This window comes from Neovison vison, chromosome 9 (genome assembly GCF_020171115.1).
Source record: "Neovison vison isolate M4711 chromosome 9, ASM_NN_V1, whole genome shotgun sequence".
Taxonomy (NCBI): domain Eukaryota; kingdom Metazoa; phylum Chordata; class Mammalia; order Carnivora; family Mustelidae; genus Neogale; species Neogale vison.
In genome coordinates this window covers 22325853-22353614 of record NC_058099.1, presented here as the reverse complement: position 1 = coordinate 22353614, position 27762 = coordinate 22325853, and the positions used below count along the sequence as shown (strand labels likewise).

Sequence of the window (27762 nt, the reverse complement as noted above, 5' to 3'; positions counted from 1 at the left end):
CCACCTGTCCTTTGGACTTGAAAATACTATTGTATTTTTAAGTAACATACATTTGAAATATATACTTAAATAAAAAAAATTAATAAGCTTCCCAATTCTACACGTACTAGTTACCTGCACAGTTTTTACCATCTCCTGTGTAGGGTGGGATACACGAGCAAACATAGGATCCATTCGTATTCAGGCAGGAGGCATACTCACTACAATCTGACCCAACTGCGCATTCATCAACGTCTAAAATGAAGACAGCTTACAGGTAGTGAAGTTGATTGATTTTTTTCTTATATATCAAATACTCTTTTTTTTTTTTACTTATAAATCATTATATTGCTTAATGCATAACACTATAGGTACTTTTATAGGGTGAAAATATACCAAATATAGTAGTCATGATCACATTGCAGACACACAATAAAAGCTATTATTCCCCCATGTTAGAGGCGGTAAGTACGAGAACAGAGATAGATGGAAACAGTCTCAATATCGAGCCTGGTAGCAATTCCAAATATTTCTGGCATGTCTGGGGACAGCTGCTTTGTCATTGTGGCTTGCCCAGGGCTTACTGGGATGAGATGACGTTAACAAAGGAATGTCACAAGAAAGCCTCAGGAATTCGGGAAGACTGTCTCCCAGGGAGCTAGAATGAACCCAGATGGTATTGCCAAGATTTATCTCACCAAGACACGATGGTGCAATGCCATTCCAGCTTCCGTTATCTGTACAGAACATCCTCGAGTCGCCCAGCAAATAGTAGCCATTGCTGCACTGGTAGGTCACTGTGCTGCCAGCGTGGAAATCCTCCGCTGAATAAAAGCCGTTCTCCAGAGGGGGTGGCAGCCCGCAGCGGATGCCTGTAAGGGGGCCGGGAAGAGCACAGCTACATGAGGACCGAAATGCTGGACGCACATTTTGTCTGTGTTAAGCTAGTGGTTCAGTTAAGCGGGACTTTCTCGTTGAGCATAAACGCAGATGCAGAGCCCTGGGGGTGGGAGGAGGCAGTGGCGGGGCGGGGGGAGGGGCAGGCTGTAGCCAAACTTGTGCCCTCAGCATCTAGCTGACCTTCTGGCTCAGAGCGGGCCTGCCCCTCATTAATGAAAACAAAACATTTCTGAAGGTCCCACTAGACACCGTCACGGGTGCTGAAGTTACAGTGATGAGCCACGGAGACGAGCCCCTGCCTGCGGAGCCTACTCTCTAGTGGGAGTAGAGAAACAAGCCACAGGAAACACACGCGTCGGCGGGGACAGGTGCTATGGAGGAACTTCGCTGATTGCTCCACCTGATGAGGCAGCTGGCTTCCCCTCAACCCTCCCTTCGTATTTCCCTACTTTGCTTTATTTTTCTCCAAAGCCCTTATTTCCGGCCCTTGTTCTTCTTCACTATAAATAACCATATTTACTTGTTATTTCCTGTCTCTCCCATTTCAGTGTAAACTCCATAAAAGAGACTTTCTCCCAGTTGTTGCATCGCTAGGACACGGATCGTTGTCTAGCACATAGTACGTGGTTTAAAATCCCTGAGTAAATAAATGGCTGGACGCATCCAACTCAAGAGATCTTCTCCCGTCTCCCACCCAGCCGTAACCCACCTCTGTTGGGGCTCCAGCTCCCAGCTCTGTCTTCCCTTCCCATCCCATCCCACCCGGGGGACAGCCACAGGGCTGGTCCCTTCATCGCCCATCTCCCTCACAGAGAGTGAACTATTCCATGAAGATCTACTGTGTTTACGACTGTGGTGTATTTAGCTTTTATCCAGCATTCCTGAAAAGTGTCCCTGTGCTCCAACATCGGTCAGGAGCTACCGAAAGGCCGTCCACAAAGGCAGCTCACGTTCACAGTGGGGGAGTGGTTGTGTCCACTGTCCTTGATTCAGACAGTACTGCACAGGGTTCCCAACCATCTGGAAGCCTGGATCGCAGAACACACTGACTTTGGAGCCTGGCTTTAAGTTGGCTGATGCGGTTCGCAGATGAGGTACTGATCCTTCTAAAGGTGGACAATCTGTGGGCAGAGAGCACAGGCACACGGCTTGTCAGCACCCTCGCGGCAGCGTCACCAGGTCAAGCGTCTCAAATCACGTGTTGTGCCAGCCTCTAAGACCCATGCTACTGCTACTAAGCCACACATGCTACAAGGTGACATGTGACCAGATTACTGGCAAGCAAAGTGACTAAAAAAACAAACCCTATTTGAGGCCACCACTTTTCCTCTTGCCACAAAAGTCAGTTGAATTTTTTTTAAGGAAAAAGTGATATTTTAGAAATATTAATGAAATGTACTTGTAAGTTATCAAAACCCCTGAATTCTAGTACAGATTTAGAAACCTCTTCATATACACTGAGTTTTATGACCATTCAGAGCTGGATTAGGCAGTGTGTGGGCTGTCCCGCCCACTGCTTTTCTCTCTGTGCCATCTGTCCCTAGATGGCTGCTAGGAAGTTACAAGTGCCCATCTCGCACAGGACAGGGTGTGGGTGGCATTTGAAAAATTAACCATATCCTTCCTCTAACTCTATTTTCCTAATCTTATTTTACTGTCATCCAAGTTTTCTCTACAGTGAACTCTGTACTCTCCAATACAGCATGTGTTTAAGTATTAAAAAAATAAATCCTTTGGATAAAGGTAGAGTAAGGGTGAATTACTAGTTAAACAACAGACTGACAGGCACACGCTACTTGACCAACAGTGCATTTTGGAATCATCTCCTTTTGTAGGAAAATCTTGGGAATAGTCAAGAGATGGCAGTTAATAGAAGGAGAACATTCTAACCAGAACAGAATATGCTCTTGTAATTGATCTTCACTCTTCCCACAATTCCAGACAGGAAATCAGGCCAGGCCAACACATTTCCTTTTTTGAGTTCCTCTGGGCATGATGTAGCCAGTGACTTCACCTGGAAGTTTAAACATGCGTCTTTAGATAAACCTTATCTGTTTCCGTATGACAGAGTTATTATATATTAATTGAGTCATCTTGAAAACATCCACAGATCAGGGGGGAGGCTGGGGAAGGGAAGGAGGCTTTTGTACAGTATGATTCTGGGGGTAACAGAGAAGTCTCTTCCCTCCCTCTCTCTCCTCCACGCACATATCTCTCCCAAATATGCCAGTTGCCAGATAGTCTGAAATTCTCCACCCAGAATTTCTTGTGTCCAGCTCTGCAGTTTCTTGAGGTGCTGTAGAGGTTCCCCACACTGCATTCTCCTGTCTTCTGCCTCTGATCCAGAGGTGGGTTAACTCAGGCCTAGACAAGTTCTGCCATTATAATAATAAGGGTAGACATCTGGAAGCCCTCGCTATGTCGCAAACAAGACCACGACTATACCTGTCGTGTTGTGTGTGATCTGCGGAAGCTCTACCATCTGCCCATCTTTCACAGATAAGAAAACCAAAGCTTCGAGAGATGGAGTTAACAGTTCAAAACCAGCACAACAAGGCTGTGGTAGAACTGGGATTTGAACCCAGGCTGTCGGACTCCAGACTGGCTTTACCACAGGCTCCTCTGTTACTCTCTAAGCGTGGTTTTATGGCCGGCCCTCGACTTTTGCATCTTTAGTCAGAGGGATGTGAACCGGTATTCTGATTCTCTCAAGCTCAGAAATTACAAGGTATCTTAAAATTATCTTGTCTAATGGGATTTAAATACATCACCAAGAAACTGAAAAGGGGATTCACTGAAAGTGACTGCTGATAACCTCTGCCTAGCTTAGTCAACCTCCACCTAGCTTAGTCTATGACCGTAGCATCAAATGATATCGGTGGTCAAATGTGAAAACCCAGAGGCCGCAGTAAGATATGGCATCATTAGTCTATTCACATTTTCACTAGGTTTGTACCTTTGCAGCTCATTACTGTCATACACTGAAAATGGAATTGACCTGCTGTGGAGACAGGACATAGTCCCAGAGGTTCAGCTGGCTTATGGAGCCCACAAAAGACTCAGCTGGGTTGAATCCTTCTCCTTTTTGGTCTTGTTCTTGCCCCACAACTAAGGCACCACCACCTAAAGACAGGAGAGAAATAAGGAGGAAGACTGACTTCATGTCTGTTATTCCAAAAATGCTAACTTATTGAAATCACTGCCAATAGAAAGGTATCGGGGAAAATTGTTGAACAACCAAATTACCTACATGTTTTACCTATAAGGACAAATTCAATATTTTATCTAGAGCAACTTAAAAAACAGCCACAGAAGGTTTAGAATATTATATTAGATTTACAAACATTTAACTCTAAAAACTGCACATATACATACATATGTGCATGTAATATTTTATGTCAACAAAACAGGTGAGTTCTGTTTTACCTATGTCCTTGCAGGAAGTCACCTTTTGTGACAAGCTACCAGGAACTGCTCTTCATTTTCTTCTTCTTAATCCTGAAATGCTTAAATTTCTATCACCAGTTCTAAGGTAACTTCTAAATTTGCCAGTGGCAAATTCAATGGAAACGCTTCATAGTCACCTCTGCTGATTTCTCTTTATCATCTGTTCCTACCGGCCATTTCATTCTATTTAACTGTCCTTCCTGGATGTACTGGACGGTCTGTGTTTGCCCCTCCAGAGATACCTGTCACCCTCCTCAACTCTGCTTTGTGCCCACAAAGGTTCACACCATCTGGCTGCCTTGTTCCTCTGGCTTCTGTTTATACCTGCCCAATGGAAGGACCAACCAGAGATAAGAAAGTCATATGAAAGAGAAGTTTAGTTTCCTGGATACCTTCCTCCCAGGCAAGGTTTAGGTTTGCCTAAATTCTGGCAACAACTCCCACTCCTTGTCACTTTGGGCCCGTCCCTTGGGCCATTCCACTGTTGCTAGTCATGGGTGTGTTTTACTGTCATTACTTTGGTTTTCTTAATTCTGCCCACACCTTTGAAAATCCACCCTTTCTTAAACTGTCTTTAGTTCTCCTCCTTGGGGGTGCCCCCGGTTTCCTGCCAGGGCCTGGGCTGATTTCACTTTTTTCATGAAGTCATCCTTTCCTGGTTCTCCTCGAATCTTTGTGCTCATTCTCTCTTTCTTTTTTGCCTGCCTCTTAAGACGCTGATGCACTCAGGCTTCTACTCATGGCCTCTGCTCTTCTTCCTTCCACAATCTCCCCATCTGATCTCAGTCCTGCCAATTGATATATGTAGAATCCCTTTCCATGATTTCCCAAACTACGTCCTTTTCTTATTAAAGTAATCATTAAAAATGGATACACGCACATAAGAAAATTTGAAAAAATAAAGCATAAGGAATTCTTCTTATCCAGGAAAAAAAAATCACTTAATGGTTTTGTATATTTCCTCCTAGGTTTTATTTTTATTATTTTTTTTCAGCATATGTGTATGTGTGTGAGAGGTTTTAAAACATACTACTCAGGATCATACTATATATGATGTTTGAATCTGGCTTTTCTTCTTGGACATGGACATTTCATTAAAACTCATTTCATGAGTTTTAATAGCTATTTTATAGATGAATACATAATAATCCATACTTTGCTTAATTAATTAATTAATTAGTTAATTAAATAACCATTTCTTATTGGATACTGGAGTTGTTTCCAAGTTTGGTACAAAAGTATCACTGAGATAAGTATATCGATACATGAGTATTTATTCAGACTACGGATTATTTCCTTTAACCTGATTCCTGGCAGTTGCATTGTTGTTTGTATGCCAAGGGTTTCTCTAAAGGTTCTCGACAAAAGTTTCTAAATTGCTTCCCAGAAAGGTTGTATCAATTTTCATTCCAGCACTCTAAAGTGTCTTCTATACTGAATCCTTGCCAATCACATCCTATCACTAAAAACAACTCTGTCAATTTGATATCAAGTGGTATCAACCTGTTTTTAGTTGCATGTATTCCTGTGATTAGAATTCAAACTCAGTATGTCTAAAATCCAAGAGAAATTCTTCCTTCACCCCAGGCCTGCTCTGATAATTGTCCTTTTTCCTAGAATTCCTCTCTCAGCTAACAGACTCTTCAATGGACCCAGTCCCCCCTGAAGCGAGGCACTCACTAAAATCTGTCAGTTGGGGCTCTGTAATACTTATGCACTCCGACTCATCCTTACCTGCTGTAGTCAGACAACCACCTCCTCGGGTGGCTACTATTACAGTCTCCGTGGTTTGTTTTCTGATCCCTTTAATCTACTTTCACTCTTCTATCAGGGTTTATTTTTCTTAAACATAGAAATGCTAGGTTTTTTTTTAACCATAAAGGAAATACATGGTCATTATAAAATATGGGAAAAGAATAAAGAATAAAATTCCACCTGCAATCCCACTATCCAGAGATAGCTGAAAGAAAGAATACTTTAAAGGAAAGGAAACACTGCCCCACTTTACCTAATGTCACTTCCTGTTGAAACACTTTTAATGTTTCCTTATTTACTACAAGGAACCTCCAACCTTTCTTCTTCCTATCATGTATGTCATAGAAGGATCTAAACAGAGCAGGTGGATTTTCATATGTGATACTGAGAATCCTGTATCACCTAGTACTTCTGCATTCTTTCAAACAAAAATTCCCTGAATACTTTTTATAAGACAGTCTGAGTTCTATTTGAAAAGGGCATAAAAGACAGACAGCACTTCCCCAGCCTCTACACCGGATATATTTGTGTCCTATATACACTATCACAAAACAAAGCAAGCAACCAAAACATACCAGCAATTCCTCTCCTCCTTGGAAGACATTTTAGTAACCTTCCATGGTTAGCTCAGCCTGTGTCTTGCCAGTCTTACCATGAGTCCCTAAATGTGTTTCTTACACGGAGTCACACAGCTCACCTAGGAAAAGCTTCTAATAATTCATAGTCTGGGTAATCAGGGAGTAGAAAATGGGAGAGATAACTGTTGACCTTTGTGCAGAAGCAAGGACAAAAAAGCTAGCCAATGTGATGTTCATCTAAGTGCTTCCATGCCTGGCATCTAACAGAATTATTTTCCTTTAGCTAAGACATACCAGGTATGGGTGAACCAACAGAGAGGCCCACACCACCGTCAGAGAGTTTCCCATCAATATAGACCTTCCAGGCTCCATCAGAACTCCTCCAAGTGATGGCAATGTGGTGCCAACGGTCATCATTCACGGAGGGACAGTCTGTTATCTTTTCCTTGCCATTCACATAAAGAACCCAGCTGTGAAAAGATTCCAGGTAACAGAGTCGTCAGTCATATGTCATACTCTCATCTATGGGGCACATTACTATTTTTCTTCTCTTCCTTCTTTTTCTTTTTTTTTGTATAGAAAGCGTTTTGAGGAAAACCATTACTTCTTTTTCTCCATTTGGACATAGTGCATAGAGGTAGAGTTGACTTACAAATTACACTTTATTGGGGTTCACTGAAAATTAGTTAATGCTTCTTAGACATGATGGGGTAGGAAAAAGTCTTAGGATAATGAGAGAAGCTGATCCAACTTGAGATAATTTACTAATGGTCTATTCCAGAGAGAGTGAATCAAGAATGGAAGGGATGAGAATTGTACAAACATCAGACTGGTTTCTTTCCTTTGGAAAGGATGTTTTCCTAAGACCAGGAACAAACTTCAGAGGTCTCATACAAAGTGAGTTCTGTCTCTGGGTTGCCAAAGTAGTCACATGGCAGACGAAGTATGTCAATCCAAAGGCAAACATAATTGGAACTAAACAAAGATGACCAACAAAAAGTGACAACCATGTCACTTTGGGGAATGTCAAAAATACTAAGCAGTTTGAAATGAAATATCTTCAAAAGCAACTGGAGAAAAAGAAAAAAAATAGGGAAAATCGATATGGAAGATAAGAATTCATTGAATGCCTCTCTCCATATCTTCTTAGTCCTTATCCATAGATGTTTTGGAAAATATGGTCTTTTTATAATACTAATTATTTACCCTTTGTGTTTTCCCATTTTCCTTCCCTATTCAAGTAGGTAACAAGCTCTCTCTTTATATGTATTTTGCCTCAGGGGAAGTTTGTGCAAATTTTTTGGATTTTGTTTTTGAAAGCTCAGGTCCACTAAGGATAAGGTTTGAGGATGGGGAGAGTTCCATCGGAATAGTGAGAGTCCCATGGACTGAGGAGAGGCAAGAGAGCTCAGTGGGGCCTGTACCCTGATCTGTAGCAACAGGAGAGAAATTTGGGTAGATCTGAGATGAAAAGGCACCACAGAATCTGTCTCGACTGAAGGTCAGGATTTCATGTGGCAAAGAGCTGGGATTCTGAGGCGCCCACAGAGCCGAGGCAGTTCATAGCCTAGTGATAAGCAGTGTGGACTGAGGGCCAGTGATGGGAGTCCTGGCTAAGTCTGTGGCTCTTTAGCAAGACTCTGTGGGTTTCCAACAAGCTGTGAGGACCAAAGATAGGAAAAGCACTCAGTAGAGAAGGAAGGAGGGTAACAACTGAGATTGACCTTTCTGACAGCCCAGAGAGATGGGGCCCTGCAGGTGAATTAATTGATCCAAAGAGAAATAAACATCAGCTCTTATACCTGAGTCTACAGATGGGTTCATATTTAATATATGTGTTTCCCATGGGTCAGTAATGTCACTAAAATCCTTGAACCCCTGAAGGCTCTGATATATAAAAGAAAGTGTCGGTCTTAAGAGTCAGAGTCTGCGACTTAGCTCTACCACTCCCAGAGTGTGAGATTTGGGGAAAATCATTGAGTCTCTCTGAAACTTTGCTTTGCTACCTAGAAAACTAGTTCCTCAGGTCACTGCAAAGATCAATGAAGTAACACTTAGCAAATAGCAAAACACAGTCCGTGCATAAGGTGCTATCATTGAAACTTTGCTTTCTTACAGAACGTGTCCAGATGCTCTGTTTGACCATTGTCACTCGGCTGTCCTCCTGGAGCACCTGACCCCCTTGCTCTTCTATCCCTCAACCCCAGTGTCAGTTCTACCTTGGTGTCAGTTCTAACTTATCTTGGATAAGATCTAGAGTATGGCTTTCCTGACATTTCTGCTTACCCATTATAATCGGTCAGGAGGAAGGTATTGTCACTGCCATTCTCAAGTGCATAGGAGATCGGTGTTCCATAATTATTGGTGTCATTGGATTTCATCCAGAATGTGCAGGTTACAGCCCAGAGAGATGGAAGCACACCATCTAGCATGACGTAACCATAGATACCCGAAACTTCAAAATCCAGGTTAAAGCCTGAAGACTGGTCTACAACAAATAAGAAAAGAGTGTGGACCATGGGAGGCATTTTTCAATTGTCTAAGTTCTATTTGAAAATAGAACCCAAATTGCAGCAGATATGCAGAACTGTTGTCAAAAAGTCCATTTCAGTCAATGTGATTTTATGGGAAGTAGTTTCAACATTAAATATATAGTATTTACAAAATATACCATACATTCTTTTAAGTAAAAGAATCAATGGGTAACTAAGATAGGGAAAGCACTCAGTAGTGTAAGGGATCAGAGAAATAGGGACTAGCTGGAAGGAGAGGTGGAGTTGGGAAGTTAATAAAGACAGAAAACACTAATGCATGTCTGTATGCTGATGGAATGACTCCGCAGAGCAGGGGAATTGAAGGTTCAAGAGAAAAGGGGGAGGTAACTGCTAGGGACACATTCCACCTCTACTCAGGGCCCTTGTTCATCCCTATTTCGTGAGCAATTCAGCTCTGCCCCAATCTTGCATACCCCACTCAAGAAAACAAAAGTCCCGCAGCCGAAAGACTCCAGCACCCTGAGAAAACAGCTTAATTCTGATTCTCAGACATGTCTATGGACTCTGAGCTCCTCAATCAAGTGTCCTTTCTAAACATGTAGAAGGTGAAGAGTTCTTCTAAATTTCATTTTCTCCATTTTCCCTCTGAGCTTCATTTTCCTCACTTTTGCTATTGGGGATAATTGTAACTAGTCTGCTGGATGGTTGTCAAGATTAAATAAATACAGGGGTGCCTGGGTGGCTCAGTGGGTTAAAGCCTCTGCCTTCAGCTCAGGTCATGATCCCAAGGTCCTGGGATTGAGCCCCATATCAGGCTCTCTGCTCAGCAGGGAGCCTGCTTCCTCCTCTCTCTGTGCTTGCCTCTCTGCCTACTTGTGATATCTGTCAAATAAATAAATAAATAAATCTTTTAAAAAAAGATTAAATAAATACAAAATGCTTAGCCTCATTTTTGGTATGTAGTCAGTGTTCAGAACAGATAAAGATTGACATTGTTATGATCTCATTATTTTTAGTATTGTTATTAACAACACTGAGCTCAAATATACCTGTTTCACACCTGTTGCCTGAAAATCCCGGCTGACATTTACAACTGTATGAGTTTAATTCATCCACACAGGTGGCCTGATTTCTACATGGGTTGGACTGACATTCATTGATGTCTATTTCACAATATGGTCCAGTGAAGCCTGCTGCACACTGGCACCTGAAAGAAACAGAATGTTACTAACATATAGAAAGGCATTAGACAAAGTTGTCTCCCATTTATGACAACATTGTCTCAAAAAACTTTGAATACTGAAAGCTCATAGATGCAGAGAACAAACAGGTGGTTGCCTGGGTTGGGGTGGGATGGAGAAATGGGTGAACTGGGGTTTTGTTTTGTTTTTAATTTAGAAAAACTGAGTAAACAACTCTGAAATGATGAAACATATTTTACACATCAAGAAAGTGCTTTAACTGCTAGTTACCTTTTATTTTAAAGTTCATTTAATTAAACCTATTTAAGACAATATGTATCTGAAGTGTGTAGCAAAAATAGAGTAGGAAGTAGTTCTGGTCCAGGCAAATTATTTACACACTGGGATTTTCTTTCCCCAAAGAAGTGTTAGGAAAAAATACAAAAAGTTCACATGCTGTTCCAAAGGCTTTATATATATTAAACCAGCCTTTATAACAATGAGGTAACATTATTATCATTCCCATTTTACAGATGAGTAAACTGTGGCTCAGAGAGGTTAATCTGCCCAAGTCTCCTTGTTACTAAGTGGTGGATTAGGATTTTAGACCCAGTCTAGGGCCTTGTTCTTCATCAGTATGCTGTACAGTCTCTGTGGTATGCAACACACCATCTAAACCCATCGGAATGGACAATATATCTGATAATGTCAAACGCTGACAAGGGTGTCATGAACCAGGAAATCTCACATAGTGAGTAGAACTACAGTTTGGCAATGTCAAGGGAAGCTGAGGGTTTGCATTCCCAGGACCTGTAATTCCATTTCGACTTATGTGCTCTAGGAACTTACTGCACAGGTGCACAGGACACATGTAGTGAACATTCATAACAGCCTTATTCTATGTGTTTACGAAGAATGGGAAAATAAACCATGGTATAATCCTTTACTGGAATACTAATCAGCAGTTAAAGTAAATAAACTAGAGCCAAATGTATCAATCTTGACAACACACAATGCTGAGTAAAAACAAAACCCAAATTGCAAAAGGAAGTATGTAGTATAATACTTATTATGTAACTGTAAAACTATATTATGTACTGTTTATGTAGCAACCTATGACATCTGAATGAAAAAGATATACATCAACTTCAGAACAATGGTTACTACTGAGGAAGAAGAATGTGTGTGTGTGTGTGCGCGCGCGTGTGCGTGCGTGTGTGTGTGTGTGTGCGCGCGTGTGCGTGTGTGTGTGTGTGTGTGTGTGTGTGTCTGTGTGTGGGTTTTGAGGGAAATCCAAAACAATCTTTAGAAGGTATTTCTTTAAAACAAAAGATGTGAATCTAATAGGGAAAGATGCTAAGGTTTGATAATTACCATGATGATTGTGTGATTTTTGTTGTTCTTGGTAATTTTCTGTATGCCTGAAATATTTTTTAATTAAAAAGGACCTATCCCATACATGTTAATTAACATTGCTATTAGCACATTTACACTGGAATCAGGGGCAGGGGATTCTTTACTGAGTTCTCTGTATTCCATGATAAATCTATTTTGGCTAGACTTTCACTCAACTGTATCCACCTATGTTTGATATTCTAGCAATCCAATATCCTTGTCTATGAAATAGGTTCACTTTGGTGACAACTAACATTCCCTTTGAATTAAGAGAGTTTACCTTCATGTTTCCTCTAGTTAGGACTTAGACAAATTTATAATTCATCGATTGTTTTTGACTCTGGGGAGAATTTAGAACTCTTGTTGTTTATCTGGAAATTTCTCATTGCCTGTGGTTAGGCACCTACATGCCAGAAGATGTAAAAAACCTACGAAAAGATGAAGCTACACTGCTAAGATTTCACATCAAGAGTGAAAGTCTCGCTGGCAGAGTCGGCTGCCTATTTCTTCTGGATCGTGCCCTGGCTGTTTGTTGGGGGTCAGTAATGAAAGGCACTGAGCCACAAGAGGACTGGGAAATTTTGCAATTGGGTACTTTTAGGGGGTATAGCTCAGTGGTAGAGCATTTGACTGCAATTGGGTACTTTTTTCCCCCTTTCTTTTAACTTTTATAAACTTCCACAGACAGTGGCATGTTGAGGACAATAAAGTTTCCTAAGACCAGTCCATCGTTCGTACTGCAGAAGCTACAGACCCTGCAAGGGGAACAGGATGTAATATAGGGCCAACTTGACAATGATGAAGGAGAGTGTTGATTTTCAAACTGTATTCTCCTGGCACCCTAAGAGCTGCCTCAAAAAGACAAAGGATGTCTCCTCTACAAATATTACTGTTTTCAACCACGAAAGGTTAGTTTTCATGTTAGATTTCTTATGAACCAAGGGTTACTAAACTTAAAAAAAAATGTTTGAAAACCACAGATATAGAATGCACACTGGCTCTTTGACAGGACGATGGCACAATTCCTTTTGACGTTGGCTTGTGCAACAACTCTGGCTAAAACACAAGACACTTGACGATGAGCTCTGTCTAGTGCTTTGGTATTTATTTCTGTGTTAGTGTGTTTTCTTTCATCTTTCATGACTTCCCAAGTACAGAAAGGTGGTTTTCATATCTGGCCATGCATCAGAATCATGAGGGAGCTTAAAACATATAGGCTTGTATTTTAAAGTTACAGACTCTACTCCAGACTTAGTGAATCAGAACCTCAGGTGGTAGGGAGAGTCTATCGCAGCCTATCCTTGGGCTAGAATTAGGGAGTGGCTGACTTGGGACTTGAAGAATGCTCCATAAAGGCTGCAGAACGATGGGATGGTTGAGAAAATAAAATTAGTGCAAAGGCCCACACTTAGGGCTTTACCTGAAGCTACTGGCACCATCTTTACACGTAGCTCCATTTTTGCATGGTTGACTGAGACATTCATCCACATTTTTTTCACACCGGGTACCCAAGAATCCAGGAGGGCATTTGCACAAGAATCCCCCAACCTGATCTTCACAGAGTCCATTATTTAAGCATGGGCTTGACTGGCATTCATCGACTTCTGTTTCACAGTGCAGGCCTGGGGATAGGGGAGGGTGAGAAAGAGCCCAAATGTTAACCTGCCTGGGAAACAAAGATGGAAGTGTGCACTTCCTGGAGGAAGTTGCTCCTAAAGGATCAGAAGGGAAGCTGCTGGACTACTGGCCTCTCACACTGGTTTGAGATTCACTCTTGAATGAACTTTGGCTTTTGTAAGGCATTTTAGGATTGTGTTTTGGATAATCTGCTCTTTTCATCTCAGGTCTTTCTGAAACTAACATTTGTAATAGACATCTAATTGAGGCTATGTTAAAAAAAAAAAAACAAAAAAACTAGCAAATTTAGTTCAAATTTTTCCTGTTTCTTTGACCTTGGCTTTTTCCTCTGCTTCTTTGACATTTTTCCTTCACTGGTCATTTTTTGGGTAACTCTCTATTTATAAATTGTATATACATATATATAACTTTTTATATATGTGGGTTACATATATGATATACTTATCATATTGTTTAGCATCTATTTATTTCCAGTTCCTTCTTGAATGTTTATCTTAGCATATAAACTCTTGTCTTCTCTATGTCTCTTTTTCTTTCTGTCTCCTTTCTCTCTCCCTCTCTCATTTTCTCTCTTACACACACAGTTTTTTCTAAGCTATTTGGGAGTAACTGCACCTTTGATGCCCTTTGGCCCCAAAATACTTCAGCATGAATTTCCTAAAAAATAAGGACTTTCTCTTGGCTAATCACAGCACAGTTACAAAATCAGAAAATGAACATAAACATAATATAATGTTTAAAAATGTAGTGAGTTGTGGTGCTTTGCAGGACAATGCAACAATGCAGGAAGAATGGAAACGTCTCACCTGTGTATCCTTTCATACAGGTGCAGAGATAGCTAGCCAACCCATCAATGCAGGTTCCTTTATTTAAACAAGGACTAGAGTTACACTCGTTTATATTCTCTTCACATAGCTTCCCTGCAAGGAAATGCAGAATATTTTAACTGGAGGAACTGTGAAAGGAATTTTAGATGAATATTTTCAAGCAAGCTGTTCAGGTGTAACAGCAGAACAATCAGAAATCGTGGCTAATATGTTTGTGAAAAACTTTCCTCTTTGCCAAATACATTGAAATATAAGATGTTTTCTTCCATTCTAGTTATTGCAAAAATTTTCTAGCAAGAAATCTGACATTCAACATACAATGGAAAATGATAACTATGACTATCTAGCTTTTTTTTTAATTAGGGTGACAAGTATGATCTATTTTAAAAATTTTATATTATTTGCTAAATGTTCACCTCTTTGTTGAATTTATTCCCTGAGTTCTTAAATATGACTTGCTTATCTATTAGTTGCAGGTTTGTACCCTTAAGAAACATATCCCCAGGGTGCCTGGGTGGCTCAGTGGGTTAAGCCTCTGCCTTCAGTTCAGGTCATGATCCCAGGGTCCTGGGATCAAGTACCACATCGGGCTCTCTGCTCAGCAGGGAGCCTGCTTCCTCCTCTCTCTCTCTGCCTGCCTCTCTGCCTATCTGTAATCTCTATCTGTCAAATAAATAAATAAAATCTTTAAAAAAAAAAAGAAAAGAAAAGAAAACAAAAAACATATCCCCAGTAATCCCACACTCAGCCCTTGGCAACCACCATTCTACTATCTATTTCTTATTTATTTATTTGTCTATTTATTTATTTGAGACACGGTGAAAGACACAGAGAGAGAGAGAGAGAGCACAAGCGGGGAAGAGGATCATAGGGAAAGGAGAAGCAGACCCTCTGCTTAGCCCAGTGGGATGGAGAGAGGGAGCCCAATGCAGGGCTCAATCTCAGGACCCCAAGATCATGACCAGAGCCAAAGTCAGATGCTTAACAGACTGAGCCACCCAGGCACCCCTCTACTATCCATTTCTATGGGCTTGCCTTTTTTAGATTCCACATATAAGTGAGATCATACAATATGTCTTTCTCTGTCTGACTTATCTCACTTAGCATATGCCTTCAATTTTAATCCATGTTGTTGCAAATGGCAGGACTTCCTTCTTTTTATGGCTGAATAATATTCCATTACATGTAACTCAATCACGTTTTCTTTATCCATTCATCCCTTGAGGTACACTTAAGCTTACTCCCATATCTTGGCTATTGTGAACAATGCTACAATCAGCAAACCTTCTAGATAGTGATTTCATTTCCTTTGGACAGATATCCAGTAGCGAAACTGCTCGATCATGCAGTAGTTCTGTTTTTAATTTCTTGAGGAGCCTCCATATTGTTTTCCATAGTGGCTGCACCAACTTCCCTTCCCACCAACAGTGCACAAGGGTTCCCGTTTCTTCACATCCCCACCAACACTGTTCACTCTTGTCTTTCCCTGATAGCCATTCGAACAGGTGTGAGGTGGTATTTATTGTGGTTTTGATTTCTAGCAATGGAATTTTAATGATGCCAAGGTTTATATTATAAAAACGAGAAACTTTCTTCTTACCTGCATAACCAGGTGGGCAATCGCAAATGAATTCCCCAATTAGGTCTTTACAAATTCCACTGTTGAGGCAGGGCAGTGAGCTGCATTCATCAATGTCTGTTTCACACTTTAAGCCTAAAATGCAAACAAAATACTGAAGGACAGTCAAAGAGTAGGATCAACAGAAACAGAACATGATCATTTAAAGGTAATTATCTCAATAATCTGAATTTATAGGGAATGGTAGTGGTGAAGGAGAGGGCATAGTTCCTTAAGTGCTACCATCTAGCTAAGTTTTTAGTGAAAGTACTGGCTCTTTCTAGAGACCCCAGATATCTTGGGGCACCTAGCTGGTACCGTCAGTTAAGCATCTGACTCTTGGTTTTGGCTCAGGTCATGAGACTGAGCCCTGTGTCAGGCTGTGTGCTCAGTGTGGAGTCTGCTTGTTTTCTCACTCCCTCTTCCTCTGATACCCTGCCCTGTTCTCTCTTTCTCTCAAATAAATAAATTTTTTTTAAAGGTATTCTTATAAGGAAGAGCGCCTGAGTGGCTCAGTAGGTTGGGCTTCTGATTCTTGGTTTTGGTTCAGGTTGTGATCTCAGGGTCCTGGGATCTGGGCCCTGTGTCAGGCTCCATGCTTAGCAGTGGGTCTGCTTTTCCCTCTCCCTTCCCTTTGGTCCCTCCCCCACTTACTCTTTCCCTCTCAAATAAATCAATGGATAAAATCTTAAAAAAAGAAAAGATATACTTATAAGGATACATAAGAGATAGCAGAAAATCCCAAGTTAGAAGTTGGTGGTGGGGAGGGCAGGGGAAGACCTGGGAACATAAAATTAGTTTAACTCCAAAGTGAAAAATATAGGGTCATATATACTTGTGATCATGGCCATTTGGCTGAGGAGTAGGGGTGGGGCTAAGTCCTGCCAGATAGCAGTGCATGTGCCAGGTATCCTTGAGGGGGACATGTCTTCTGATACAGTGCATATAAGCTATCTGTGGGCTAGCTCTGCCAGAAGCCCATGTTTTTCCTCTACACCAGGGGTCTTAAAGTGTGGCCCCTGGACCAAGAGCATCAGTAATTACCTGGGAATGTGATAGAAATGCAAATTATCAAAACTTTCCTAGATCTAGAGTCACAAATTCTGGGTGAGGGCCTAGCACTCTGTTTTAAGAAGCCCTCCAGATGATTCTGATGCACATAAAAATTTGAGAAATACTGTCTAAATTATGCCATTTCTCGACCACCACTTGCTTATAAAATTCTAGGACAAGATCCATTATTTCTTATGGAATGTCAGGACAAAAAATTTTATAAAAACTGAGACACACACATATACAATATAAGTAAGCTGAAATAAGTAGAATATTGTTGATAGTCCTGGGCTACATTCCTTTTCCAATTCTCCTTTTGCTCATTTTGTGGGGAATTCTTTTATTTTAATACTATCTTTCTCATTGAAATGACATTTTGTGTTAGCTGTACAAAAGCCAAAAAAAAAAAAAAGGCAAAAACTATTTCTAAGAGAAAATAGTGTACTATTATTTGAAATAAATTGTAATTTTAAGATATAGTTCATTTCCCCCTCAAAAATTCTATTTCTGAACCGAACTGGAATGTGAATTACACTACAAGAAAATATAATTCTTGCATAATTTCTACATAACCATGTTCAAACCATACTGTTTTTCCAGGAACAGTTTCCAGAAAGATAGAAACGGAGCAACAAATCATAGCTATTCATAGGAACTTCCACTAATGTGAAGCCAATGAGAAAAACTAGAGTTTGTTTAAAAATATTTATGCTGGACAACCCGTTCTATGTTGGGTATCTCATCATACATTTAATTTGTGTTAGAATGGAACCCTGGTCATGATCTCTGAAGCTGTATTCCTATTTAAATGGTGAGTTATGATAAGACTTTTCCCATAGAGAAGATGATTCTTGATTCTTCCTCCAAAATGTGCAAGGAAAACTGTTATTTGTAAGATATGCACACGTTTTTTTACCTTGTTTTATCTTGTTCAACCAAATTTTTGTGCACTGATATAGTCCAGTGTATTTACTCACAGGGTTCATTTTTAGTGTTTCAAAGTTTGATGTGCAAGTCACAATGATTTTATCAGAAAAATATACTAAATTTGCATTCCTCTTTGTTACCTGTATATCCAGGTGGACAGAGACAAACATAACCACTCCCAAGCTGTTGGCAGGTTCCACTATTGCGGCAGGGGTTCAAAAAACATTCATGGAAAACCTACGGGTAGCAAAAAGAAATCTATCAGAGACAAAACACTCCAGTCATATCAAAGCGATCCTGAGTAGGGAGTTTGAAGGTTTGCAGCATTAGACAGGTGGTTCCTGTTTCCAGGTGAGTTCACTCAAGCTAGCTGGACCACTGCCTGCATAATGTTGGTGCCCGCCATATATGGACACAAAGAGTGTCCTTCAGTGACATTCTGAAGTGTTTCTAAATGCTGGCTGCATGTTAGAAACCATCTGAGGTGCTCTGAGGTGCTTTAAAAGTAAAAAGGCTAGGGCCCCACCCCAGACTAGCTCAATCAGAATCTCTGAGGTTGGGGTCTGAGCATCATTATATTTTAAAGTTGCCCAGTGGATTCTAATTTGTCTCCAGGGTCGAGAGTCACTGCTCTATGGGTTCTTACAAATCTCTGTCTTCTAGGCTCAGTTTCAAATATGATTTACAAAGCCCTTACAAGTCGATATGTTTGGAGAAGATGGTTGGAAGCTGAAATAAGAAATACAACCTTATTATCCTCCTTAAAAATACTTAGGGTCAAAGAATTCATCTTGACATTGGGTTAGGTCTATGAAAAGTAATGGCTGAATCTATCAAAATAATTGGTCTTTAGTAGTCTTTTTTTTTTTAAAAGAAAAACAATAGTTTAGTTATGTTCATGAGTTATGTTCCTTAGTTTTTTCAAAACCCATACATTATTCCGATAAATGATCTTTTTTTCTAACAAAAAATTTAGATAATTTTCATAAACATTGAGGAACTCCTCCTGCCAATCAGAAAAGACCTTTGGCTAAACCAAATGCCTCTTACTCAAATAATGGATTATGCTTGAGGTAAGTTCTAATTATTAGTGAATTTAAAGGCTCCCACATCTACACATTCTCTATGCCAGACATTGTTGGGGAGAATTCCCAATTTTTGGTAGTTAGAATTCTTCCAATGGTGCATTTTTAGAAAGTTCTTATTAGAGGTCGCAAGTGAATACCATTATTCATTGATAATGTTTCTGAGACTTGATTACTTGAAGTTTCAACTCTGGTAGTTTTCCTCTGTGTAGAATGTGTAATGACAGATTGTTCCAAACATTCTGTTTTCCAAACATTCCACTGGAGAAGATTCTATAACTATAAAAGGGACTTGCCTGACTGCTGACTTCATACTTCTTTTTGATATGTCCAGGAGAAGCACGGGGCACTATACTTTCCTCTGCTGCTGAGAATGTTGAGCTAAAAGCTAGTAAGATTAACAAGAAAACATTAGAAAACCATATTAGCATGCGGTAGTTATTGCCTATAAGTAAATTCTACCTAAATGCTACGGTCAATATTCTAGTTCTCAGAGTAGGTAAAGTCACATATATTTTGATTAGGAATAGTGAAAAAGAGAGCATAGAGATGGATGGGATACATCATTAAATCCTAGACTCTCAGAAAGGAAACTGGGAAGTTATCAAGTTCAATGTACCCAGAGTATGAACCATTGAGTTACTGTCATCAAAAAGGCCTCAAAAGACCAGACACCCAAATCCATGGAAAATAGCAATACTCATAGTTGAAGCTACCACAAGACAAACACAGGTCTCCAACACGTGGGATTATATAAGAAATGAAGCATCTCCTTCTTACTGGAGCAATCTGCGATGGACCTGGTACCACTGGTGGCTGTAGTTCCATGAAAGGGACAAGATAAGCAGAAGGACTTCCCTGGATTGGGTTGGTAGTAGTCTCGTGGACATGGGTAACAGGGCGTTAATCCAGAACGAGAGAATTCTCCAACTGGACAAGGTACTGCAAAGGTAAAAAATCACTTCTAAGTCCAAACAACATATTTTACTTTCAAAAGAGGTGCATTAACCCTTGGTTGTAAGAAAGCTACTGAACTGCTGATATATTTTCTGGCACATATTTAATAACTATACTATTTTATCACATCAGATAAACATTCTGTTGTTTCCTTCCTCTCTTAACAACACACATTAACTCAATAAAAATTTGAATTCAGTAATACTGTATTCTGATTTTTCCACTTTATATCCTCGGCATTCCACAAACTGTTAAATAACATGGTATTTCATAAAAAGAAAATATTGCATGCCAGTGACAGGACATGATTGAGCTAACATTTCCTCTACTACTGGACATTTAGGTGTTTGTATTTGTTAGCTATTTTAAATAATGCTGAGCATAAAATTTTCTGCATAAACCCTATAAAAAACTGATTATTTCCTAGGAATAACAGTTGAATTTGAATGATGAATATGAGTAGTTGAATCTATAGATCTAAAGATGATGGAAAACTTTAAAAAAAATGATGATGGAAAACTTAAAGCCAATAATATATGTCAAATAATCAAAAAATAAATAAATAAAAATGGTTCTGACTTATAGGCCCATTAGTAATGTATGGAATTACTCTTACTGCATACTTATTACTGATAATGATCATTTAAATGTGTTTTTTTCAATTTGAAAGTGAAAAATGGAATTGCACTGTTATTTTAACTTGCATTTCCATGATAAATTAAGTTTTTTTTCATGTTTGTCAAAAATTTTATTTCTTCTATATTGTTATCTCTTCTGTATGGGGAAGAGGGCCTTTTTTTTTTTAACTTTTAAACCTTTTAATATTATTTTGTATTAGACATGCTTTTTATTAACAACATCCAGTAGAATACTGTGATTTAATCAAATCTGAAATTCTCTTGCTAATAATTGGTAGAATATTAGCCAAACAAGAAATAGCTTCAAACAGAACATGAACCTGAATTTTCTTTGATAAATTTTGGTTGCATCTGCAGAGCTACAGTGAGGCAGACCAGTCATGACTACATCTCTGGGCTGGGATTTTAGACTGTGACCCAAAGATGAATTCGGCATGTTCTTTTCCTTGTGCGAACTGGTGTCATCTACATGAGCCCTTAAACCACTATGATGGAGAAAACCACTAAAACTGTTAAGACTTGTCTGCATAAATTTAAACATAGAAGATAGAACACAAAGAAGTAGCTATTTGGGAATCTTGGCATATTTATCGTGTAGGCTTTGGATTTTTAATAAAAATTAGTTTGGCAGAAATGATTAGCAATATGGCTGAAAAATTTAGAAATGCACTCAAGGCTCAACAGAGCAGGATAGTCCAAATAATGGCATCTTTTTTGGGGGGGGGTATGACCGTAAACATTAAATAAACAATAAGGCATTTGTGGTAATCTCAAGATGTTTAGATCAAAGTTTTTAAGCAAAAATAGGCAGCCACATCTTTTGCAAAAGTGCTCTTTTAGGGGCACCTGGGTGGCTCAGTGGGTTAAGCCGCTGCCTTCGGCTCAGGTCATGATCTCAGGGTCCTGGGATCGAGCCCCGCATCGCATCGCTCAACCCTGCTGAGCAGAGAGCCCGCTTCCCTCTCTCTCTCTGCCTGCCTCTCTACTTGTGATCTCTCTCTGTCAAATAAGTAAATAAAATCTTTAAAAAAAAAAGTGCTCTTTTATATCACTGACAAAAAGTCAGGAGTCAAATCAAGAGATGGCAGAAGATATCATAGATATTAATGCTTATTTAGAAAAACGTTATTTCTTCTGGTTACATTTGTTACATTAAAACTTTAAACTGTAAGTATCTTGGTCAAACAAGATACTTGTCATACTTGTTATAATCAAGGTACTTGCTATAGCAAAAATATTTGTTATATTAAAATTTTCTTAAAAACACTTTTTAAAAGATTTTATTTATTTAAGAAAGAGAGAGAGCACACAAGCAGGGGGAGAGGCAGAGGGAGAGGGCGAAGCCCACTGAGCAGGGAGCCCTACCTGGGGCTTGATCCCAGGACCCAAGATCATCCCAAGATCATCATCTGAGTGGAAGGCAGACGCTTAACCAACTGAGTCACCCAGGTGCCCCTAAAACTTTGTAAGTATATTTGTTTCACTAACAATAAATTAACCCATTCTTCATTGTTAGATTTCAGAGTTCCAGACAAGGTTTTGCACAAACATACTCTAAGTTGCTGAGTTTAAAATGGTTTTTCTGAATCTCAAGTTTCAAAAAAAATGATTACCTAGTAGGAAAAGGTAACTCCCAACAGCTAATTAAAGTAGTTAACTGGAAGCATAGATTTTCTACTGGTAAAGGCATAAAACTTTGGTTTGAGAGAGTATCTATGAGTGTGTGTATAATAAGGTTAAAAATACAAAATCTGTCAGTGAAACCAAGATGCTATGATGAATTAAACTGTTTTGCACATACAATTTTTTCAGCACAACCTCTCTCAAAAAGAGAAAAAGACTATGCCCCTAGAAAACTGTCAGAATGCCAAAATTATGCTAATAAGTAATAATAAAATCTTAAGATTAAAAATCATCAAGGTGGTTAGTGAACACTATGTTGTAATGTCTATACTTTGTGTTTTGACATAGAAAATATAAATTTTTATGTGAAAATTAGCTTAAATTATATTCCAAGGGCAGATAGCTGTCATCAGAAATATACTTTCTGGGAGTGGACAATCAATACTTAATGCATGATTTACACATACAGAAAATTTACATATGCAGTAAATATACACAGTCACATAGAGCATATGTATGTGTAAATATAACATACCACAAATAATAATAGCATTATCTGTAGTGTATAATATGTATTAAATACACAGAGATGCACATATACAGGGGCAGTTCCTGATGGTCTAATTTCCTAAGAAGAGAGGGGAGAAAGTTTCATTTTGAATCTTGACCAAAGAAACTATGGTTTCTGAGTCAATAAAAATGGTACAAAATCCTTTTAACTTCTTCCACTCATGAGAGAGAGGGAGAAATCTAAGTATTCCAAAAAGGATATTAAAATAGGATTAAAAATAGTGCCTTGAAATGGCCGGGAAAAATGTAATCTCACATATCTGTTACCTGACAGTGTTAAAGATAACATATAGTGAATTTTGCCTTTTCCAACAGGTTTCCTAAGACAAATTCAAAGGTCAGAGACTCTCATCCTAAGCCTCTTTTTAACTTCATCCTATAGGGTTAGGGTAAGAGATGCCATCTTGGCTCAGCAATTATCTTTCCTTTTCCTACAGGACCAGGTATAAACAATACCATCACCAAAAAATAATTTGTGGGACTTATCTTTTGGATAAAAGTCATTTTAAAAAATGAAAAATTTCTAGGATGCCGGTATGGTTCAGTTGATTAAGCATCTGACTCAACTTCAGCTCAGATCATAATCCAGGGTTGTGAGATCGAGCCCCGTACTACCTCCTCACTCAGCGGGGAATCTGCTTGAGATTCTCTCTCTCTCCCTCTGCCCCTGCTCTCCCTCTCTAATTAATTAATTAATTAAAATAAAACAAAAGATTTCAGACTCTTGAGTTTATCACCACAGACCCACAGAGATTTAATATCCTAAGTAGTGATAAAAGATGAAAGGCATGAAATATATATTACTTTAATATAGAAACAAACTTAAATATAGCAGCTGTGTTGATTAAAGTTCCACATGCTAAACAATGCAAAAAGTGATACCTTAGTAAAAAGTGAGGTAAACCATAAACATACACATAAAAATAAATCACTACAAAGAAAAACAAAAGGAAGGAAGGAAGTTTAAAGCTAGGAAAAATTTCAGAAAATAAATAGAACTAAGAAAATATATAAGGGACTGTTTTAGACAGTCCCTTATACGTATATGTGTACACACAGATACATACACATTTAAAGTGAAATGGTATTTATTCAATACCACAGGAGAGAGTGCTGAGTGCTGCTGTTTCCAATTCACTCATGACAAGAAAATGTGGTTAAACTTGTGCTGGGAATATATTAGGAGAAATACAGCAGTTACCAGAAGTTTAAAGACTTTCTGGGAATCAGAATTACTTAATTGGAGTAATTTGGTATTAAACAAACCTCAAGGCTAATTTGGGAAGCTAAAGGGGAAAATCATCAATTATGAATTTGTTTTACTGTAAAATCCTAGTTACTTTTGTGGTTGGAGGAAGAGAAAGAGAAAGAATTTTCACTACAGACTTTCTTCCAGAATTCAAAATTTTGTCTGTATATTGACATAATAAGAGTCTCTGGTAGGTTTATTTCAACCGTAATGTGGAGCCTTATTTGCCTTTTAATTTAAAAAAAAAAACCCTCAAACTTGGTATTACACAGTAGACATGGTTTATGACTTTCAATCAGGTCTTAGTTAAATATCTTCTCTTCAGTGAAACATCAGGTTAATGACTACTGCTTGCCTGATTCCTCAAACTTTTACCTACTGTGATCCTACTACATTGAGATAATTTAAACAGGTGGAGTATATAAAAACTGTAATCATAGTAGTCTTCCCCATTTTCTCCCTACAGCACTCATTTACAAGGACTATATCTCCCAAGATGCAATGCTGGACACTCTCCTCCCAGGATCATACAAAAATGTCCTACACAGTTGTTTTCTGGGAATTTGTTTTTAACTGGATGCACAGGTATAAATGACGGGGGGGAGTACAATGAGGCTGTGTGTGTGTGTGTGTGTGTGTGTGCAGCTTGAAAGAAATGGGGAGCCAACAGATTGGTTTCTTAAAAACATTGCTTTTCAATAAGGGAACAGTTTTCTAATTTTCAGATAGCCATAGACCTTAGGTTTTTAAATAAGCGTGCAGAGGAAGTGGAGGATACGTAATTTTTAAAAAGTCATGTTTCAGCCAGCATGTTTGTTCTGTTCCCAGTGATATAGCAGGGGTAGGCCAACAGCTTTTTATTTTTAATCGAGTTCCATTGACTTTGCAAAGTAAGTGGAATTTGGCACTCCTGGCAGCAGGATGACCTTGACTCTCAACCCGAATTTCAAGGCCATTTTAAGCTTTCATCTTTTTATTTTGTTTACATCGTCTAACCTTCACTGCCCTGGAAAACTGTACTTAGTAGGGATGTTAGAAATATTTGAAAATTGAAATTCTAATCTTTTTTTTGTCTATTGTAGTTCTCAACATATGGTCCCTGGACCAAGCAGAAGCAGCATCTCTAGCGAACTGGTTAGAAATGTACATTCTCGGGCCCCACACCAGACCTGCCCGCTTAAACACTCCAGGGTTGGGGCCCAGCAATCTGTGTTTTTAACCCTTCGTGCTGACATTTTAGATCTGAAATTAGTCATACTCAACTTATCCTGTTACTTTAGAATCTCCAGAGGGGAACTTAAAAAGAAAACCAGACAAGTTAAGTCAGAACATCTGGGAGTGGAGACTGGGCTTTAGCATTTTAAAAATGCTGAGGTAAATGTACAGATCATTCCAAAGGGAAGCCAAAAGGGGACAGCCACTCACAAACCCTGCAAACTGTAGGAAATGAAAATCGTAATTCATAAAATGTCTTTTTAGAGTTTCAAGGAACCTGAGACAGGACCTCACTTTAGAAAGGAAGAGACCAAGTTCCCAGGTGAGATGCGCTTCTACCATATCATGAAGCCATGTGTTTATTAATGTTGAATACTAGCACCAAGTCCTGTCCTTTTTTGTGTTCCTAAAGGCACTAACGCAGTGTTTATCTTGGGAGTGTTTACACTTAAGCGTTGACTGGCTGAGTACATGGAAACTCTCCATGAAAAGACAGTTATTTACATTCTTTGCATACAGGAGATACATGGTTTTGCTGAAAATATTCCACTCCTCCATGCATAGAATCTACGGGGTTAGAAGAAATATCAGCGTCTAAGGCTTTGATAACCTCCACAAGCAGAAATGTTCACGGCTCCTCTCTTCACAGTGGAAGTGTTTTCTGGGCATGAGAGGCAGCTCCGGGAACCAAATGCTGGCTGGTAACTGCCCAGGGGACACGATTCACAAGTCTCAAGTCCGTTTGATGAGTAGGTGCCTTGCTTGCACTGAGCTGAAAAGAAAAATGGACCATGGTTAAGAATGATGACATTAAGCTATACAAAACTAACACTGGCTGGGAGAGGGTTTTCTGCATTTTAATTCATCTAGGAGACAAAGAACTCTAAGCATAAAGATTGTATTTTAGACTGCTGCCTGCTTCTCAGTCCTAATAAATTTTAGACTGATTTCCAGTCACTTTCATTATTACAAAACTTCGTTATTACGAAAGTGTCGATAAATGGTTTCTGAGTGAAGTTAGAAATTTCACCTCAGAAAGGTATTGTCACAAGAACAAGCTGTATACAGGGGAACTTGTATAAGTTCTCAGCTTGCACTCAGTTCTCTGGAGTAATGGAAACAAAACCTTAAGTTGGGTGAGAGCCTCATTAACTAACTATAAGGCACCTTCGTCGCTCTACAAATTGGACTTCTGTCCTCCTCCTACAGACCCCATCGGAGGGCTGGCGGAGTAAAAAGTAAAAGTAGTCTTAGCATGAGGCCCAGGGAGATAAGCAACTTTTTAAGATTCATAGCAATGGTTCTGTGGAAGAGCAGGACGAGGGCCGGAATCCTCAACCCCCAGGGCACTACTCTCCTTTTGCCCTTGTTCTCCAAATGATGCTCAATGTCAGCATTTTTAGTGCACTTCTACTAACAGCTAGCAAGGCTCTCAAGTTTGTAACTGTCATTAAGCAATCACATCTACATTTGCAACAACAGCAACATTTGCATAGTTCTGAAATTCCCTCTTTGAGGTGTATCTCTTTTTTAAAAGTTTGTTTGTTTATTTATTAAAGTCATCTTTATACCCAACATGGGGCTCAAGCTCATGACCCCAAGATGAATAGTCCATGCTCTCGTGACGGAGACAGTCAGGTGCCCCTCAGGTATATCTTATTGTAACTTTAATCATGAAAGAAAACGTTTCCATCAGAAATGTTTATTGAGAATGATAATCAAATGTTTTGAAAGTATTGAGTATTTTAGGAGCAAGAATACATGCATGTGTACTTATAGTTATTAATTTCCAAATAAATGGAGAGTTGATCTCATTGTTATCAAATACTATTCTCACAAAAAAAATTATTAAAGCAAACTCATGGTTGCTAAGTGTTATGAAAGTACTTTCCACCAATTAATTTGAGAGTTGATTTTAAAAAAAAAACTACATTACTTGATAAATGCAGATTAGAATTGAGGTGCCTGAGTGGTGCAGTCAGTTAAGCATTTGACTCTTGATTTCTGCTCGGGTCATGAAATCAGGGTTGTGGGATCAAACCTCAGGTCAGACTCCATGATCAGCATGGAGTCTGCTTGAGATTCTCTTTCTCCCTCTGGCCCTCCCACTTCTGTGTGCTTTCTTTTTCTCTCTCTCTCAAATAAATCATTAAATAAATATTTTTTTTTAAATGTGGGTTAGAATTATTGGCAGTGGAGTTTGACTTAGTGCAACAGAATGTGCCAAAGGTGTGGGGGGGGGGAATAGACTTCTTTAATGTGAGGGAAACACTGAGATAATAATTTAAAACTAAAAGAAAAAATCAATCAATGCAATTGCTTATAGTGATGCTTTTATTTCATCCTATTTGCCATTTAGACTTCATAAGTGAAGACAAAATTCAGGCCTCTTGTCAAAATGTGCACTAGGTCATTACCTTTGCATTCCAAGATGCTTCTTGAATGGAGATACTCGGTGTAAGTTCCAGCTGGACAGGGTTTGCACTCAAGCTGCCCTTCTTCATCCTGATAGAATCCAAGCAAGCAGCTTTCACAGACAGAATGCTCCAGAGAATAATAAGTTCCCAAAGGGCAATTGACTGAAAAGAAAACAGAAAACACTGAAACCAGTAAACTATAGAAACAGAACACA

At 39.2% G+C, this 27762-nt stretch overlaps 1 protein-coding gene across 3 annotated transcripts in view; it reads right to left on the bottom strand.

The window, feature by feature from the left end:
- The window catches only part of SVEP1 (sushi, von Willebrand factor type A, EGF and pentraxin domain containing 1), a 179725-nt gene that overhangs the window by 60456 nt on the left and 91507 nt on the right, over positions 1-27762 (bottom strand). For 2 of the 3 annotated variants that reach the window (XM_044265156.1, XM_044265158.1), the window contains 16 exons: positions 27548-27709; positions 25741-25902; positions 19659-19820; positions 19175-19266; positions 17934-18030; positions 15796-15909; positions 14175-14288; positions 13151-13352; positions 10204-10361; positions 8946-9147; positions 6954-7129; positions 3878-4002; positions 2770-2893; positions 1830-2000; positions 678-851; positions 115-234 (listed from right to left, as the gene is read on the bottom strand). In XM_044265156.1, the coding sequence (XP_044121091.1) occupies positions 115-234; positions 678-851; positions 1830-2000; positions 2770-2893; positions 3878-4002; positions 6954-7129; positions 8946-9147; positions 10204-10361; positions 13151-13352; positions 14175-14288; positions 15796-15909; positions 17934-18030; positions 19175-19266; positions 19659-19820; positions 25741-25902; positions 27548-27709 (2355 nt within the window). The remainder of the gene's footprint in view (positions 1-114; positions 235-677; positions 852-1829; positions 2001-2769; positions 2894-3877; positions 4003-6953; positions 7130-8945; positions 9148-10203; positions 10362-13150; positions 13353-14174; positions 14289-15795; positions 15910-17933; positions 18031-19174; positions 19267-19658; positions 19821-25740; positions 25903-27547; positions 27710-27762) is intronic. The other variant, XM_044265157.1, reaches the window with a different exon arrangement.